General features: G+C 35.7%; 1 protein-coding gene across 1 annotated transcript in view; it reads left to right on the top strand.

Moving 5' to 3' along the window:
* Window positions 1-2,786: 2,786 nt before the first annotated feature.
* Window positions 2,787-15,814, top strand: part of PTPRQ (protein tyrosine phosphatase receptor type Q) — a gene marked incomplete at its 5' end in the record, with an annotated part of 130,414 nt that continues 117,386 nt past the window's right edge. The window contains 12 exons of the mRNA XM_082063008.1: window positions 2,787-2,834; window positions 3,171-3,308; window positions 3,851-3,986; window positions 5,092-5,346; window positions 6,320-6,537; window positions 8,709-8,895; window positions 9,003-9,287; window positions 10,969-11,253; window positions 11,915-12,184; window positions 13,385-13,645; window positions 15,184-15,314; window positions 15,470-15,599. Coding sequence (XP_081919134.1) covers window positions 2,787-2,834; window positions 3,171-3,308; window positions 3,851-3,986; window positions 5,092-5,346; window positions 6,320-6,537; window positions 8,709-8,895; window positions 9,003-9,287; window positions 10,969-11,253; window positions 11,915-12,184; window positions 13,385-13,645; window positions 15,184-15,314; window positions 15,470-15,599 — 2,344 coding nt within the window. The remainder of the gene's footprint in view (window positions 2,835-3,170; window positions 3,309-3,850; window positions 3,987-5,091; window positions 5,347-6,319; window positions 6,538-8,708; window positions 8,896-9,002; window positions 9,288-10,968; window positions 11,254-11,914; window positions 12,185-13,384; window positions 13,646-15,183; window positions 15,315-15,469; window positions 15,600-15,814) is intronic.

Genomic DNA, 15,814 nt, shown 5'->3' with positions numbered 1-15,814 from the left:
TTGACCCATGGAGTGCTCATATGCCTATAAAAATCAGAGGCAAAAGATTCCCTAAGGTCAGAGATTTGAGAATCTCACTCAGAGACAGTCTGAAAAAAATGTCTTACACATGTAGTTTCTACTTTCACAAGCAGTTTTTGTACGAAGAATGGGTGGAACTTGATGAGCGTCTTCTGTACTGATGTTGCATGCCGGAGAAAGCTAATACTTAATGTTAAAACTTAATCACTAGAAATGCTGACTGAAAGAAAAGTGGTTATGTTTTAGGGAGTGTTCTTTTGATTAAGGTGGAATGTGCCATGCACACTTAATTTAACAAGATTAAAAAGGAGAGGGCTCCTGCTGTTGTCTTGAAAATCACCCCATTAATAAAGCCTCCCTTTGTGCTCGGTGATTACAAAGTTCTCTGGGGAAAAAGAAAAAAAGAAAAGAAAAAAAAGTGTGCCTGCTTTGTAAAACAACTGAATAGGCGGCAGCTAACTTGTGGCATTTATAGCTAAAATAGCATTCAGGTGATACCCCCATGTGCTCTCTGTATGTGTATGTGTTTCTCAGAGAGAGACTGACTCAGTGTTTTGAGACCAGGCGTTTCATTGTAGCAGCTTTTGATTTACTGCATCTGTCTTTGAGCCTTGGTAACATAAGAGCTCCGAAATGGTATTCTTCTGGTGACATTAAGCTTGCCTTGTTTACTAAAAGTTCTAAATAACGACCTAATTAAAATCTGTGATCCTTATTTCGCAATTCAAAGTTCAGTTGCATACAGGTTTTATGAAAAATAAGGAAAAACCCACTGAAGAACAAGATATTATCTCAAGATGAAATAATATATTATGCAATGATAACATCTAAAAAAATACAAAGTGAATAATATGTTTCCCACTTTTTTATGGTACATATACACAGTGGCACTAGTTTTTATTTATTTTATAATAATTTTATCTGGAAATAATGGGTAAAAATTTTTTATCAGCTTATTAAAAGGATCTATTTTCAAAGAGCACAGCAGAGAACTAATTTTCTATTAAAGAGGTTAATTTGGGGAAGGTTAGGGTATTGGAAATTAAATATGGAGATAAGTTGAACTCTGAATGCACTGCTCTAAACCCAGCCAGAGGTGGTGTCACCCAAAGCTTTTGTCTGAGCCAAGTTCTTGTTCAGTAAATAAATCAGTGGTCCTACTGTTACATATTCTTGTCTATTCTTTGTTTACAGACGCTTGCACCAGTACCTTTGTGGTAAGTACCTCCCCACAGAGGCCAACAGCGTGATAAAGGAGAATCAGAATTTCTGCCCCAAGAAGGTAGATTAGGATCTTTGCAGTGACTCCAGCAGCAAGACAATGTCAGTGACTATTTCTCTCCTGGGGCAAATATCTGTGGTTTACAGTAGGGATACTCATCGGTGAGGAAAGTGGTGTCACACTGGGGAGCAATTATATGGGTTCGGAGACCAACTTTATTCCTAAGTGATCTGATTTAACCCTTTCTATGTAGAACCCTGACTGCAAAAAAAAAGTCTGTTGAAAGGATTACAATGCAGTACTTAATGCTAGTTGCTTTGATTGCATTTGTTACTAACACCTCCTGCAGATGTACTCTGAAACTCTGTCATGCCAACTGGAAAACATTTTCTCAAAGGAAATTAGAGCCTGCACTCCTGGGAGCAACTTTTGTGTTTTCCACACATTTATATATTATATAAAGCCTCAAAGATGTTAACTGTTACCTGTAAAAGGAGTTGAGAAACTGCATGTAGCAAATGTATAATAAGATGGGCCCATGTTCCAGTACAGCTGGATAACAAAGCACTAAAATGGGGTGGCCGAGCTGCTCCCATGGAGTTGCAGCATCACAAAGCACCGCAGCTCTTCACACGCACACTCAGCTCTGTGACACCCCGTTTGCCTGCTGGTGTTTCTTTCCAGACCTGTAACTTTGCAGGAGTAGTTTGACAGTGACACCCACCTCGGGACCAGCCTGGTGAGCCCCGATGAGTGGAGCTGCCCCTCAGGGAGTGCAAAATTAGTGAGAAACTTCGGCTTTGAGCTGCAGCCCGGCAGAACCTCCCCTGGGGAAGTGACGCGAGGTCTCTCCTCACCTCTCATAAGCAGATTGTGTGCCAGTTAGGAAATTTATAGTTTCCACTTCTACATTGAGAAGGAGGATTTTTTATTTTCTGTAAGCAATTTTAGACTTATTCCTGCAGTTCCTGGTGCTCTACTGGTGTGCACCTGCCTTTTCATGGGCAAATTTAACAGAGATTATAATAAACTTTCACTGTTGGGATGTATTCCTCTTAAGCACCCTAGCAAGACACATCAATGGGTTCTGCACATCTGCTTAATTTTTCCACAGGCTTATTTTGAATAGTGATGAAGGCTAGAAATGTGTGCTGTGGAAAACAACCACTGTCTTGAGGACAAGTGCAAGGGGTTACACTTATTTCAACGGATTTTGATCCAGTAATTGCCAGTAAAACTTAAAAAAAAATGGCATTTTTTACACTGAGGGAGGCTTAGTTGACTAATGAACAACAGGCACATCCCTAGTTGAGAGAAGTTAAAGGATCAGCTGTTTGCTGATCTCAGGAAACTATATGAGCCCTGGGAAGAGGCAGGGCCAGGGTGAGGACACAGATCTCGGTTAAACCATTGGCTGATGCTGTGTCCCTGTGAAGTATAAATACGTGTATTAATTTTTCTTATCCCTTAGGAATCCTAACATGATTTTATTTTGAAGCTGTTGTGATTCAAATAAGAGACACTGATGCTGTAACATTTCTCTATGGATCAAACAATTCTTTTCCTGTTTTTATTACAATATTTATTTAAGGTAAGAAAGATACTACTTGTTTTTTTTTTTTTTTGAAAGTGTTTAGATATTCTCATTGTATTTTGAAATTTGATGGCTTGTGATTTGGGCTGTTTTTTTGTTGTTCTAGCAGTCACAGGGAGCTCTTGATTATTGCTACTATGCATTATTTGTAAATAATTACAAAGCCTCTCTGCGTTACACATTAGGGTTGGTAACACTAATGCATATAAAAACTGTTGCTAGCTGACAGGTTTTAGGTAAAAGTAGTTAAAACTGACAGAATTTAATTATTTAGTTAGAGGTACGTCTTCTGCATTTCCTACTAATTTGCATTCTTATATGTTTCTGTTACAGGGTTCAGAAAGTCTAGACTGCGACCAAATGAAAAAGCCTACTAGAGTAGTTTTGGTGGAGTGGACTGAATTGCCCAAAGGAAAGGATCCAGACCATTATATTGTAACGTACCAGAGAGCAGATGCTTTAAGTCAAAAAGTAAGTTTCATCAACATAAGTGGTAAGTAGCTCCAAATGTATTTAAGCTGTACATACCAGCAGTTAATAGCATTGTGTGTTTGTTTGAAAAAATAGTACTGTAAAATAGCAATTAAAGAGGGAGTTTTGAAAAATCGTGCTGAATTCTGTAATTCATGTCGTTTATGTGCACTCTTACAAAGTCTTATTGAAGCCAGCTGGACCTAAAAGACTGTTGGGTACTCTGGTTGAATAAGGATAGACAGAATATGCAAGTTCTTCAAAGTGCTGTGGTTTGGAGGAGGACATTAACTTATCCAGTAGATATCTGTGGGAGGGCATTGTCAAGCACATGATGTACAGGAACTTAAAGAAAATATGGTGATTTTAATATGAAGATGTTTGATAATAGTTTGATTTCTAAAACATTAGGTATTTTGCAGTTTAACCACATCCCTAAGTTTGACATGCTGCAATATATACCCTTTAAAAAACTTTGTAGATAATTTATGAATTGTATTTTTATTACTTTCACTATGTCCAGAAATTCTTTTAACTTGCAGAATGTAAGAAACATTTCTAAATTTGAACAGAAACCTGTCAGTACTACAGTTCTGCTTGAGGAAAATAAGAAGTATGATATTACAATAGAATCCATAAAAAGCGGCCAAATCATAAGTGTGAAATCATTTAAGACACGTAAGTAGTGTAGTACAAAAATATTTTGGTATCATCATAGTTAATCTAATACTGAAGATTAAAAAGTGGGTATTGAAATGTTGAGCTTAATAATGTATTTAGAAACTTTGCATCAGTGTATATTTTCAACCATGAAGAGCAGAAGGAATAATTTTATATAACTTGTTTGGTTAATAAAACTGTGCCCCAGTTTGGGACTGTTGTAAAAGTTTGGGGGATTTTTAAAGGTTACAGGGTCTGCTATACTACAGTAATTTTAGAAGAGATTTATAAAAGAGGACCATTGAGAAAGTTCCTTGCGGCCTGGCAATTTCAACGTAGGATTGTGGTTATTTGCCTTACATATATTAAATATATTGGTTCAATATTAAATATTTCTATTTCCACTTTATGACAGCCCCTCTTTAAAAAGGGTTAATGAGTCACATGAAGATCTTAGTATTGTGATTAAATGGGGCAGACTTTAGTATAAGAATTTGTGGGTCTAGCCACTGAACTTATAAAAAAATCATTTATAACTGTAAATCTGTTCAGGATCACAGGTCCCACTGATTACTAGAATGAAAGGGCTTTCTAATCTTAATTTTCTTACTTGCTTTAGGATAGTTTCTAGTATTACCTTTGTACACATTATAAGCTCATATTAGCTTTGGAATACAGTCTTGGATCTGAATACAAACAACATCATTGGGAAAAATACATAGTAAGTTGAAAACATTGCAGCAGCTGTCCACTCTGCTGAAAGTTAGTATGTTTAGCAAGCTATTGGAAATAATTCAGGTTATACTACTAATGTGCTACTGTACCTGACATCAATTACTTAACTGATATTCTAGCAAAGTATGTACTTTTACAGTACTCCTTAAACTGTGCACTTTACTTTTATTTCTGGTTGCTTCAGACATAATTTTACATACCATGACAATAAAAAAGAACACGGCTTTCCTATTTGCTCAGTAAGACATTTTCTGTTTTCACACTACCTTTCTTTGCCCACTGTGTGTATCCTGCATCACTTCTTAAAACTAAAAAAAAAAAAAGGTGCTGCAATAAAACTGTGAGCTAATTATTCTGTTGTGGTATTTGTTTTTTCTTGGTCTACTAGGTGGCATTTCAGAAAATGACATCAAAACATTTGTGACAGCTACTACAGTGTCATTTAATTGGAGTACAATGGCTAAAGAATTTTCAGTTTCAGTTTCACTGAATGATACTTCTCAGAATATAAAACAACCCAGTGGATTCTTTGTATGGAGTAATTTGACACCTGCCACTTTATATACATTTAAGTTTATATTTGAACAACTGCATCAGGAATTAATAAATGTGTCTCAAGCACTGGATGTACAAGTTGAAACAGGTATATGTTAGAGTTTGTTGTTGTCACAGTGAATGCAAGGAAACACTGCAAATTTTCTAGAAGAGTTAAAAGTAAATTGTAAAAAGCCTGTATTCCATTTTACAATTTTTAATAGATGTGGATTGTTTCATTTCCAGAAAGCTGAAGGAGTTGAATGCTAATGACATAGGAAGGTTATTTCTAATTAGTATTTCTTAGTATTTTTAGGAGCAAGAATTCAAATTTGTATGTGCATACATCGTAAGCTAACTACACATTTTGCAGTCTAAAATAGTCAATTGAACGTTGAGGTTTGGCATTGTAATTTTTTGAGTGTATGGATTAAATTTGCTATATAGTTTCAATGAAAAGGCAGGGAAAATCCTGAAGTTGCTAAGGATTTGGAACACTTTATGCCAGCCCAGTGATGGGTTTGTACTGCTGAATGGCTAAGCCAGCTGCGCTGTTTTGTTAGAAGTGCTTTGCAGGAGGCATTCTGAGGATTTTAGGGCTTGATTATGTAACTTCATCACTTTAAATGTACTACTCTGATAATGCAACTTAAATTTTTTTAAATTAGAAACACAGAAGAAGGGATGACATAAGTTCAAATTAAATGATATAATTGTTCCAAAATTAAAAAAACAAAACAAAACTAAACTAAACTAAAAACTAGCAGGAACTTAGCTTAAAGAATTATTTTTTTTCCCAAGAATAGGATAAAAATTATTATTGTTATCATTTTTTCATTGGGTGGTAGTGAGTACTCTTTTAATTCAGTCAATCAGATTTTTTAAGACACTCAGGATTTTGAAGGAGAGTTGATTCATGACTGATGGGTTTGGTTTTTTTTTTGGAGGGGAAGGGGGTCAATAATGAATTAATTAATGCTGTGATCATCAAATGCCCATGTAATTATAAAAAAATCTAGAACTGTACCACTGCTGTAAATGTTATGGAGCATCTTTAAAATCCTGTCCTTGTTCCCCTGTAGGCACCTGTTCCCCAGGCTGGGTGGCATTCCAAAGCAGCTGCTATCGCATGGCTCAGGACAGCAAGCCCTGGAAGGCAGCACAACAAACCTGTGAAACGTCTTCACAAGGGGCACATCTTCTTGACATAGGGAATAAAGAAGAACATGGTTTTATTTTGTCTTACCTCCAGACAATTAGTCAAATAATCATGTTATGGACGGGCCTTAATGACCTAAAGGTGAGTTTATATTTTCTACTTTGCTGTTGCATATATGGAAGTGGGAGAGTTTGGAAATACAGAACCCAATTTGTTGGAATAAACATTTCCACACCATAAATAGGGTTTTTTGGTTGTGTTTTTTTTTTTTTGTGTGTGTGTGTGGGGGGATGTGTGTAGATTTTAGTAGCTGTAAGAGGAATCATGATTTCTTCATATTTAGAAATACTGAAAATATTTAGCAAGCCAAAGCTGAGGAAAAAAAAACAACACAGTTTATACATAACGTGTTTAATTTTCTTTTTTTGTGAGTACTTCACATGGATATTGTTTGGCCTGCAGGTGGTGCTGCATTGCCAGATTTTAAATCTTTACATATGTTACTCACTTTGGCTATCAAAGTCTGGGTCTGGCTTTCTCGGTTTTGATGTGGGTCTCATCTACTGAGTGTTGAGCTTGGCAAGGTCTGTCCAGTATGGCTGGATGATGGATAGACCAGTGGCAGAAGGAACGATAGCGAGATATTTCTTGTAAAAAGTTTCCTGTTCATCACATTTGGGATATGAGGGTTCTTAATGGCAGCTCTGCTTTTATTGAGTCACTGTGGTGTGGCATGTGATTTGGAAACAGCTAGAGAGATAAATATAAGTATTTGGAAAGCTCTCTGAAAGACGGAGACACTTTACCAGAAACGTGGGATCCAGTCGTCCTGTGATTAGACCTAGTGAAAACGTCTTTTGTGGTAAGTAGCAGAAGGTAGGGGGATAACCAGTGTTTTTCAGTTTGGATAACCTGCACTCCAAAATTTATTTTTATTATAGTTTTGGTCAAATTAATTTTAAAAGAAATGCTTTGAAAACCAGTAAAAATAAACTTTTTTTTTGTTTTTTTCCTAAACTCTCATTACCCAGAAAAGAGTTAATTGCCAGTTTGGAATCTGTTAGTCAACTGTTTAATCATTACATGCATTTTTATGGCTGTGGGAGTACAGTCAGTTAAATGAACTAGACGAGAACCTTGTTTTAAGAGTAGCAATGAATAATAAAAAAATGCTTGTTTTTCAAGTACCTCTTTCCTAATATTTTTATTAGCTTGTTCAAGTACCATATGAACATGTTACAATCCTTCTAAGTGTCATGGTTCTTATTTGCTGTCACAAAATTGTACTTATCCCAGGAGTTCAAAGATCATGGGGCATATGCTAGGAACCGCAGGATTTGTTTTAAATCTGAAGTAAGGAAATACAGATTCCATTGGTTTTGCTTTCTTTTTCAGATTTGAACCATTTACTTAGACTTCAGCATTGCAGACTTGCTGTGCCTGTAGGCACTTATGCTAGTGTCACTCCTGAGAGTGCTCCAGTGTCGTGAATAAATATGTTAGGTTTTTATTAATCCCTGTAGATGTTCGTGTATGTTAGTGCAGTGCAGCCTGAAAACGGTCTCCCACTAGAGGAGTCTGCATTGCAGTGCTGTGAGCATGTTCTACAAGCATTTTTCCTTCCAAATATCACACTGCCCCAGTCTCATATTTGTAGGGCTCTGCTGGGGAAACCGAAGTACCTCAAAGGTTAGAAACTTGGAGACAGATGTGAGTCAGTGTCCCAACTGCTGAGCTACCGGCCCACGGGAGAAAGAGGAAAAGATGGCACCTCCTCAACGGATTGTGAATCGAGCCCTGCATTGTATTCAGCTAAACTAGTTTTCCTTTCAGACTGAATTTATGAATATTTTTGACAGATTATTTTTTTTTCTTCAGTGAATAAAATTTTTATGGATGTTTTTATCCATTCATTTTTATAAGATTATTTGACTAGTAGTTTTTCTTAAAGGACTGTTTGTAATACTCAGACACTCTACATTAGCCTTTTGTTGCTGATATTATGCTATGCTATGCTATGCTATGCTATGCTATGCTATGCTATGCTATGCTATGCTATGCTATGCTATGCTATGCTATATCATATTATTACCTTGTAATCTCTTGTAGTAGAAGGGATAGAAATTTACACTGAAATATTTACTGCATTCAAAATGTTAATGTATAAATAACTTGTATAAATTATGTATATTTTGGATGTTTAGAAGATATGCTTGCCATGACAAAAGCCTTCATAATTCATCAATACAATGTAAAAAAACATAGAATTTTTACTCACTTTTTCTTTTTTTTTTTTTTTTTTTTCAATGCAGGAAGAAGGTCATCTCTTGTGGACAGATGGATCTCCTTATCTTCTAAAGGCTGGTATCTCAACTTTGTCAATGATACCAGAAAATGAGACTGACTGCTATGCCCTTCAGAGAGATCCCACTGGTCCAGGCTATTTCTTCACAGGATTTTTCTGCTATATACAGCTACCATATATTTGTGAATATGAATGTAATTATCTTTCTTATCTCCAATTATGTTTATCTTTGAAGATAAAAATATAAAAAGTTTTTCATTCTTTTCAATTATTTTTTTTCATTCTTGGTGTTCTTTTTCAGTACCTCTGGTACCAGAAAACTTCACATTTAGTGTGCATGATGTCAAGACAACTGAAGCTGTATTTACATGGAGTGATATGGACATATGGCTTAAGTCAGGCTTTGCACTTATAATTAAATACTATTTTGATCAGTGGAAACCATACATTCTGAGCTTGCCTGTGAATACAACTCAAATAAAAGTTGTGCAGTTGTCTTCTGGCCTTTGCTATAGCTTTTTATTAGCAGCAAGGAACCAAGAAGGGGCACAGACTATCTTAAGTCCAATTCTGAAGGTAGAAACAAGTAAGTCCCAAAAAGAAATAGCAGTAATAACCAGATAATCATACATTTTTTTAATGTTTTTCCTTTAATTGCCCTATGCCATTTGCTGATATTGTCTGAAAATATAAATAACTCTGAACATGAATTCTGAATCCAGGAGAGACCAGTTGTTATGGTGGATTCCAATGTCTTAATTTTGCTTTTGTGCTAAAATGCTTTATTGGGATTGATGAGGAAAAGTTCAGCAGTTTCTGGTGGCCACAAGCAGAAAGCCAGCTACAGATTCTGTTTCTGTGAAGTATATTTTAGAAGCTTATTCTTACCGTTATTTTACTCACAGGATTCGTACTGATGTCCGTAGGGAAAGCTGGATGTCAGAGTAGCAGTAAGGTATTTTTTGGCCATGCTGATGAAATGCAGAAACCTACATTCTAATCTGAAGTAAAAGATTTGTGGGAATAAATAATGATATCCCTAGATATCTGCAGTAAAGATTAAGACAAGCTTCACGGTTTAAAAATACACTGTGTTTTGACCTACTGCATTATACAATAGGACATAAGAAAAATTCATGAGCTGATTAACTTGTGTTCTAGTAAAATCTAGCTGAATGAAGCCAAACGAAGCCGGCCAGTTGATACTGATGAAAGATACCTTTGCATCTAAAGGTGATCAAATGGACATGTCCTCAAGGGAAAATAAGCTCGTGGGCACAACTTTACATGCAGATTTTCTTCAGGTTCCTATTTCTGTGGTACTGGGAAAATATCCAGATTTGCAAAAGTTAAAGAAAAGATACTACCCTAGTATTTTAACCAATTCTGGCAAGGCAATCCAAATATGAGACAGAGGTCCATCTTTTTAAGGTCAGAACAAAATACAGGTTTTTCTTTAGGGGAAAGAACTATTCCTTTTCTTCAGCAAACACATTTTGTAGAGTGCAGCACTTCTTCCCCTGGGCTGCTTTAGTGCACTTGAAAGTCTTTCCATCGCTTGCGCATACCAGCTTCTCTGCTTCCTAATATGATGATTTCTTTTCTTTATGTAAGACCCTGTAATGCAACTTACCTCTATGATGGAGGGAAGATATTCCTGCTTTCTCCTATGATAAGCAAATGTGTTTTTCCTCAGAAATCAGCTTCTCAGCTGCAACATTGCTATCTACAGAAACCTGATTGTCCAGGCAACGAAAAATAGGATGATTCACTGATTATTAGACTGGTGACCGAATTGTTGGAAGAGATGTAGGAGACATAATGAAGAACTGTTTTGAAATGTTTGATAAAAATAGTGTGCATAGAACACTTATACTTTCTGAAATTCAGTAGACTTTGCCTATTAGTTCATTAGGGCCAGGTTTTAACCATCATGGGTAATTCATACCATTTATCTTTGATAATGTTTCTGATCTGACTGACATACAAGAGAGAGGACCTAAGTGAGGAGACTGAGTTCTTCATAAAGAACCGAGTGATTAGGAAAACCTCAGTTAGATAGTGAGAATATACCCCTGCGGATCAATGTTATAACAAATGTACAGCAAAGTTGATTTGTTTAATTCGCTCTAACATTATTTAGCATTTATGTCAGTGTGTACTTTTAGCTTTTCAGGCTGTATTTGGGAAAAATAAAAAAAAATTAGTTATTGGTAAAAGATATCAGAAGCTATTATCCTATTTCTATTCCTAATCTTAATCTATAGGACCGTTGCACTCCCAGAAGTTAGAGGCTACATATGTTTCATCTGCAGAAATACATTTGAAGTGGAAGCCTCCACAGCATTCATCCAGTGTTTATTTTCATTACTACCTCGTCAATATTTTGGATACCGAAACCAACATTTGGGAACAGTTGCCGGTTGAAAAAAGCAAGACTTCAATAGTAATAGGAAATGTAAAACCTTATCATCAGTATCATGTATATTTACAGAATGTAGCAGAAAAAGGAACTCTAAGCTGCCATGAGAAGCCTATATTAATCACAACAGGTGATGTATCCATTTTCTGGAGGCTTTATTTCACTAGAGAGAGTTTAAATTGAAAATACAAGGCACAAAAGTATTTTTAAGGCCATGTACAGATTGCTGTTTGTTGAGATGTACTGGGGGAAAGTCAGAGGGATTCTTTTCTATATTCTCTGTTGACTGATTCTAACCTTCAGAACCTTCTAAAAGGGTGAATTTACCTATCCCCTTATTTATTTACTCACTCACTTACTTACAGCACATTAATACGTGCTAGAGAAGCAACATCCTATTTGATAAATATTTATGGTTTGTATATTTAATTTCAGCAAAGTAGAAACATTACCATGATGTCTCAAATTATGTAGGTAAAGACAGATTAATTTGTTTTTCTGATCACAGATACTGTGACTCAGATTGTGTCATCTTTGTTAATCTGTATATATCCAATGGAACAGGGTATAATTGTAAAATAAGTTCCTATTTGTTTTGAAAAAACAGAAAGCAGAATCGGCCTGTAACAGGTAGTTGTCTGCAAACTATTTTAAGAAATAATTAAATGGATTAGCAGTTTTAAACAAATGAAATTTTTAGAAGAAAAAATAAACCAAAAGTCAACTTTGGGAAGTGCTTAGTAGTAAGTTTGGTCTGTGGTTCTATACTGACATATTTTTCTCTGATCAAGCTGTCAGTCCACCTACAGCCGTTTACATTCACCCAGAGGATGTACAAGAAGAGAGTGTCGTGCTCCACTGGAAGCTGCCACAAGAGGGTCAGGAATCCTTCATTCAGGTGAAGCCGACTGCAGACATCGGTGACACCATGAAGTTTTTAGTAAGCAATACAGAAGAATTTAAGATTGATCTCCTAATTCCTGGAATGGCTTATGAAATAGCAGTGGCAAGTGTAAATAATGGAAATATGAGTGAACTGAAGACCATTCAATGCACTTTAAGTAAGATATCTTTTAACTGTGGAGACTACAGATTAAAATACACACAACATCCGTCTCATTATCATTACTATCATCTAACAGATTTGGTAGAACAAGTCAATTTGCTTAGTAGCCAAAGATCAAAACTACAATGTGAAATGTACCGAACCAATCCTAATTGTTAACAGCAAAGCAGATGCTGGTAACTTCTAAAGAAGTGGAGCCTTGGGAAAAAACATTGGTAGTGCTGAATATTGTTTAACTGTGGGGAGGACCACAGTAAGGAATCCTGCTCCCACTGACAGAAGAAATGAACTGAATCACTGATTGCAGTGAAATAACAAAATATTGGAATGGTTGAAACAGGCTGTTTGTTTTTGGAGATGCATTAGTTGTTCTGTGAAGTGTGAGAGAGAAATTGCCCTGGTATTGGTGAGAGGGTGTTGGGAAAAATTTTTAAGAGTTAGAAGCAGTAGTAGCTGAAAGATAAAAGCTTTACATTGTTTATTGAAGGGTCTTTCCTGTTAGTCATAGTTTACCAAGATGTTGAAATGCTTTTGGCACACTGTGCAGTTTTTGCATATGTGAAAGGAATGGGCAGGATTCACATCTACATGTGGTATATAAAGGCTGCAGCTGTCAGGTTATAGATATGTGAAATGCTGCGTTGTCATTTTTTCTGGATGATTACAGTATTTTGGAGGGTAGCAGACTTAGTCTTTTTCAGAATTTTTTATATAGGATTAGATGTAATACCTCATTCAAGACACAGATGACACAAAATTCTAGATAGGATTTTTCACAGCTGTCAGATCCAGCTGTAAGAATATGAAATGCACCAATATTGCATCCATCAAATGTATCTCATTCTCCATGCTCGTCTCCCTGTCCAGATGTATCTTTCTGTATATTTTTTCAACTATCTTGACTTGCAATCTTGGTGCTGTTGTAGCTAAAAAGGTAATTCACTGATATCTTTGGAAAGCTAACTTGCTATGATTCCTAAATCATTTGTCAAATGCTCTTAGGATTCCAGTACTAAGCACCTAAAAAGATCTAGTTGTTACGGTTTCTGAGCGATGACGTGTTTTATGGTAGCTATTTGTTTGCACCGGGGAAGCATATTTCTCAGGGCAGTTGCTTCAGATTTATTGTGCGGTTTTCCCTGAATTTATTTTCGACAATTTTAACATGTGACAATTTTTTTTCTTCTTCTTTTAGAGCCAAAACCTGTTCAAATTGTAGTCCCTTACATGCTTTATAGCGATGCAGTGGTGTTATTTGTTCGCATGCCGGATATTGGAGTATTTGATGGCATATATGTTGCAAGTAAAGGAGGACCTAATGCGACATTCGTTTTAAAAAGTGATGGTAAAATAACAATTGAAAACCTTACTGCAGGAACAGAATATGATTTCTGTATCTCCACAAAAAGTGGAACAATGTTGAGCTCCTTTTACCATGTATCGGGTGTAAAAACATGTGAGTATTTCAAGTTTATTCCTATAAAATTGCACCATATTTAATTGATTTGTAAAGCCTTTTAACTTGATTTCAGTGCAGTAGAAAAGCAGGCTATTTAAAAATAATCTTGATATACGTGTGTAAGAAATTGATAATTATACTAACACTAGCTGACTTTTAAGCAAGACTGTAACTATCCCTTATAGTTTCTAAACCTTCTAAACTGTGTCATTTTTTGTTTTTTATATCAAGTCTATAAAAACGTCTAACAAGTATTTCTGGAATTTAGGCAGTATTAAATTTTTGTCCTTGTGGGAAAGAAACCACATTTATACTGTTTATTCTACTCAAGAAGATGAATATCCATGAAATTATTTCTCTATTTGAAATCAGTAATTTTATTCCTCCCAGTGCATCTTTGAGCAAATAATGACAGCATTGAAGTTCCCATTTTTCAAGATAATAACTTCAATAACAAAGACATTTTAAAAAGTATTATGGCAGGGGTACTCCTTCTAGCAAGGCTTTAAAAAAAGGTACTTAATATAGATTAAAAAATGTTTAAAAATACCAGCTAAAAGTCAGTGTTTTGATTTTCCTATTATTTATGATAGTTATACTTCCTATACTTCCTATACTTATCCTAGTTATACTTCCAGAAGCTTTTATTTTCATGCTTTATCATTTTTCTTTGAAATTCTTTTCTACTTTGTTTCTCTCAGAGTAGAAATGTTATAAAAGAAAAAAATAAGAAAGGATAAAAAAAAGCAAGGAAGAAAGAAGTTGACAATGAGGACAAGACAGGAAAATTCTTCCCCAAATAGTGAAAACTTTGAAAGCTGCTTTTTCTTTAAATAAGGTTTTAATAAGAACTTGGGTTTTGATTTTATGAAAGCATTTCCTAAATTTACTGTGAAAGTACCTTAGAAAACTTAGTTTTGGTCTGTCTCTTCTGAGGATCAAAAGCTTGGAAGAAAAAAAGAACCCCATACCCACTAACCCCTCACCTGTATACAGTTTTTATTAGAAAAAGTGTAAATTTTGGTCTGTTCCAGCCAGAAACAACTGTAGTGGGGATGAAAGAGATGCAGAGAAGAATAGAAGGTCCTCTATAATATGATATGCATTTTGTCATACAGGGTTATACTAAGTAGGCAGAAAGTGTATTTGTCTTGCCTGGTCTCCCCAGTTTTGCTGAGCTGTTTGACAAAACTCAGGTACATTTGGAACCCTATGATGATGGTATTGGAGGGATTAGCTTCATTCTGGAAGATTTTTTTCTTCCTAGAAGTGCCAGCTCTGTCCTCAGGGAGAAATATATGTTCAGTCCCATGTGATTTTAAGATAAGCAAGAAAGCAATTTTCTTTGAATAGCGGCAATATTATCTATTTGTTCTTTCTCCATTTTCCTATTTTGGAATGTCCATGTGTTTGCACGCACCTGAGATGAGATTTTGCCCTCTATTTGTTTTACTGATTGTATTCACATTTATGTCTCCACAGGAGATATAAAAAGTGTTGGACTGAACAGTAATGTCTTTTATGTTCTTCTGTAGGTCTGGCAGCTCCACTCAATGTACGAGAAGGTGACATTACAGACACTTCAATACAGATTGCTTGGGACCGTGCTGATGGAGATTTTCATCAATACGAAGTCACATGTATAAATTGTGCAAATGCTTTCAGGGTATGCTTTTTAAAAGACCACTTGTGTGTAGGCAATGCAGGAATCAGAGGTTAAATTAAAAGCTATGTCTCGTATTAGAATAGATGGAGGTACAATTTACATAATATAACTGAATTTTGCAAGCAATTCTGTGAAAGCTGTATTCGGTTTTCTAGGTCCAGAAGGTCAAGCAAGAGACAGCAACATTTTCCAACCTTACTCCTGGTAAGCTGTACAACTTTACAATTCGAACAGAAAAGGAAGGTTTCAGAGACAGCATTTCTGTGACAAAGGAGATAGAGACAGGTGAGACCACAGTCTTGTCAAATTCAGCATTTGCTTTGCTCCATTTATATGTCTTGCTTTAATCTACAGTTTCTTTTTTTTTGTCTCAAATAGAGGAAAGTAATTCAACAATCTTCACCATTTTCTCCTTATTCTCTGTCATTGTTATTTTTCTTATTCTTTAACTGCTTGTGTACTTTAAAAATGTGAATTTGACTATGGTTACAGCGTACAAT

This window comes from Streptopelia decaocto (genome assembly GCF_964273445.1).
Source record: "Streptopelia decaocto genome assembly, chromosome: 1".
Classification (NCBI taxonomy): Eukaryota; Metazoa; Chordata; class Aves; order Columbiformes; family Columbidae; genus Streptopelia; species Streptopelia decaocto.
Note: the sequence above shows the minus strand (reverse complement) of the source record. Positions and strands in the feature narration are given on the sequence as shown.